General features: G+C 52.6%; 2 protein-coding genes across 2 annotated transcripts; one reads left to right on the top strand and one right to left on the bottom strand.

Annotated features, from left to right (window-relative positions):
• Nucleotides 1–123: 123 nt before the first annotated feature.
• On the top strand, nucleotides 124–2,373 carry KVP18_004712 (uncharacterized protein; the record flags this gene model as incomplete). Its single annotated transcript, XM_067957600.1, has 2 exons — nucleotides 124–885; nucleotides 925–2,373. 2 exons carry the CDS (start codon nucleotides 124–126, stop codon nucleotides 2,371–2,373), a joined length of 2,211 nt encoding a protein of 736 aa, XP_067810978.1.
• A 118-nt stretch (nucleotides 2,374–2,491) lies between these two features.
• Nucleotides 2,492–3,079, bottom strand: KVP18_004711 (uncharacterized protein; the record flags this gene model as incomplete). The annotated part of the gene is made up of 1 exon (XM_067957599.1): nucleotides 2,492–3,079. The coding sequence occupies one exon, from the start codon at nucleotides 3,077–3,079 to the stop codon at nucleotides 2,492–2,494; it is 588 nt and encodes a 195-aa protein (XP_067810977.1).
• Nucleotides 3,080–3,422: the final 343 nt, after the last annotated feature.

Below are 3,422 nucleotides of genomic sequence, written 5' to 3'. Positions count from 1 at the left end.
GCACCACCAATAGGCGATAGTGGTGTTACTCGACTGATATCGATGACGTGTGCATCGTGTGCTCTCACCTAGTGCCGCACAAGTCCTAAAACTAGGCTAACCGATCTAATCTATAATTTTCTGATGGCTCTCCGCCTGCCAAAAGTGGTGAGCCTTTTGGTGCTGCCAGCATCGCTCTGTTTCTTGTGCCTGCAGATCGCAATCTTAGCAAGGGTCAGGCTAATTCCGACTACCACCTTTCAGAACCTGAGTGCTTCGATGGAGAATGTGAACTTCAAGCCTGCCTCGAGGCCGGAGATGCCTGACGAGGACATCAGAGCTTTGCTGAAGCCTGCCGAGCTATCCAATTTTGAGGCCGACTTGGAACGCGTTCTTGAGGAGATTCTGGTGGAAGAGGAGGAAATTGAAGATGGCAAACGAGTGTCTTACAATGGTCTTCCGATGGAGAAAGTTGCCCAGCAGATGACTCCGGCCACCTACAACAACAAGGTGGTAAGCGAGATCCTCGAGTACGAGTACCTGATGACTGAGAAGCTTCCCCCCTACGTCGGCAGTACGAAGTACATTCGTGAGTTCCCTCTGAAGAACCAAAAGATTCCTGAGAGAAAGTACCTCAACAGCCTTGCTGTTTTTCCCGGATCTGACGAGGAGCATATGCATGGACTTACGGGCATTTACCCCGATGGCTACCGATGGTGGACTCCAAAGAAAGACGTTCCGGCCATCAACGACCACCCGGACGGTCCCAAGGAGTGTCTAAAACGCGGAGGCGGCTTCTACCTAGATCTCAGCGATGGACTGCCTCTTGACAGGCCGGTCCCTGATCATAGGAAAGACATGTGCCGTGCCGCCTACGATGACAGCTTCGACATCTCCCACCTTGACGTGAGTGGACTTTCCAATCATCTCTAATCTTTTTTTCAGGACGCTTCTGTGATCTTTACAGTATTCAACGAGCCTCTCTCGACATTATTGCGTTCTGTTACGAGCGTGCTCAACAATACACCGCCAGCGCTTCTTCGTGAGATCATCATTGTCGATGACCACTCGGACCACGGCGAGAACAAGCCCGGCGGACCGCTAGAAGAAGCGGTGAAGCTGCTGCCCAAGACCAAGATCCTGCGGCTCCCGGATCGCCGAGGACTTGTGATGGCACGGCTGGCTGGAGCGCAGGCTGCAAGCGGCCCTGTTACGGTCGTCCTTGATTCGCACATAGAAGTGAACAAGTTCTGGCTGGAACCGCTGCTGCACCGCCTTCACGAGTCCCCGACAAGCGTAGTCTTCCCTATCATTTACGGGATCAACCCCGAGACCTTTGAGGCCAGTAACCACTCAGGCATTGGAGTCTTCGTTACCTGGTTCTGGAATATGATCGAGAACTCCAGCATGAGGAACCCAGATCAGGTGGAGGCCGTTCCATCTCCGGGGATGGCGGGCGGTTTATTCGCCGTGAAGAGCGATTGGTTCTGGAAGTTTGGGGGTTACGATGAGCAATTTGCCATGTGGGGCACTGAGAACGTCGAGATGCCCTTCCGTGTCTGGATGTGCGGAGGACGGGTGGAGGGAATTCCATGCTCCCTCACCTATCATATTTACCGCAAGGGTGGCGTCGGGTACAGTAGTCCAGGGGAGGCCGTACTGGGCAATAAACTACGCACCGCGAAGCTCTGGATGGGTAAGTATTACCAACTTGCCAAGATATTTATCATGGGCGGACACCGCGAACCTGAGGAGCGCTTGTTTGGCGACTTCGACAAGATGCTCGAACTGAAATCGGAGCTGGGATGCAAGAGCTTCGACTGGTTTCTGAGAGAGGTGGACCCGAATCACGATGTTCAACTGCTAGAGAACATCATCTTCCTTGGCGAAATGCGGAACTACAAACACAGCCGACAATGCGTCGACAATATGGGCAGCTTCGATAAAGGAGGCAAGTTCGATCGTTACGGTTGTCACGGCCTCGGAGGCTCTCAAGCGTTCTACATGTCCAAGGAACGTGCTCGTATCGTCGAAATCGGTAATGAGCGGCTCGCACTCGAGAAGTGCACTGACAGCGACGACGTCTGTTCCGAACACGCCACTGTCCTGCGCAATGCCTGGGATTTCAAGGAGGTCCCTGACCTGCCTCTACCCCAGAATGTCAAGCCGGATACCGAGTACCGCGTGGGCATTATCCACGTTAAGGGTTCGGGTGTTGATCAATGCCTGACGATGATCGGCACCTCCAACGAGACATCAAAGAGTGTCCGGCTAGAGAAGTGTGTGGAGAAGAACCTGGAACAGGTGTGGCTACTAGAACAGTGGAAGCCCGACCCCGACTACCAGGAACCGTCGATGAGTCCTGCCTACCGAGAGCGTAACGTAGTTGTTTAAACCCCAGATACCTTGCCCCTGGCGAAGCTAACACTTAGGAAGTTGGGTGAGACTACGAGCCTCTGTTGGATGTACGTACATATGAGCTCTGAACCACCCAGTCCACACACGGTTCCATTCATCTCAATGGGCAAACAAGATCTTTGATCTGCTGGAACACCTCCTGTACAGGGGAAGAGCCGTCAATCACCCTCCATTGTGGCACCTGATCAGCGATCTTAGCAAAAGCGTTAAGAATTTTTGCTTGCAGAACGATTTTTTCGTAGCGCTCATTACCGTATCCAGATCTCTTGGCGGCCATCTCAGGCCCCACTAGAATCTGCAACACTAAGTCTGGCATTGGCAAGCCTTCATCAGGTCGTAAACACCACTCGTAGTCCAGACCCCACGCAGCCGTACTATACGCGACTCCCGAGTAACTCCACCGGTCACACACAACCCAAACGCCCCTTTCCAACAAGACCGTTATCTTGTTCGCCTTCTCCCACCGATTCGCCGAGAAGAGGAGGTGCACTGCGTGGGGATTGACCTCCTCATTGCTCTTCAGAAATTCGTCAATGATGCTGCCAACAGACGTTTCGCGGTCTGGGAATTTGAGCAGCACCGCCTGCTTGCCAACCTCCATTAGCCACTCCAGGAGGAGTGAGCATTGAGTGGACTTCCCGCAGCGGTCAGTGCCTTCCACCACTATCAGCCTACCGGTCATCTTAGAAGTAATGAAAGAAATAAAATGAGTTATCACACCAAGTCTTGTCTGGTCTTTGAAGACATGTCCCCTTTTACGCTTTCTCACACTCTTGCGCGTGTAGCCATCGCAGTGGCCCCGTGGGCGGCTCGCGTGCCATTATGGAGGGTGTGATGACAGAGACGATGTCTGAAACTTCGAGCACAACATGCTACCTTCGTTTGAAAACTTGCTGATTCTACTGTGCTCCAAAGCTGCAACGCCGTCGTATTGGACACATCTACTTCCGTTTGTTCCTGATGTGAAAATGGTTGCCGGTCCTTTTTTAAAAAGTTGTCTTTGACACTGATTTAGACCGGCGGAT

This window comes from the organism of the source record quoted next, assembly GCF_019968955.1.
Source record: "MAG: Porospora cf. gigantea A chromosome Unknown PgA_NODE_2529_length_3422_cov_327.201, whole genome shotgun sequence".
Lineage (NCBI taxonomy): Eukaryota > Apicomplexa > Conoidasida > Eugregarinorida > Porosporidae > Porospora > Porospora cf. gigantea A.
Note: the sequence above shows the minus strand (reverse complement) of the source record. Positions and strands in the feature narration are given on the sequence as shown.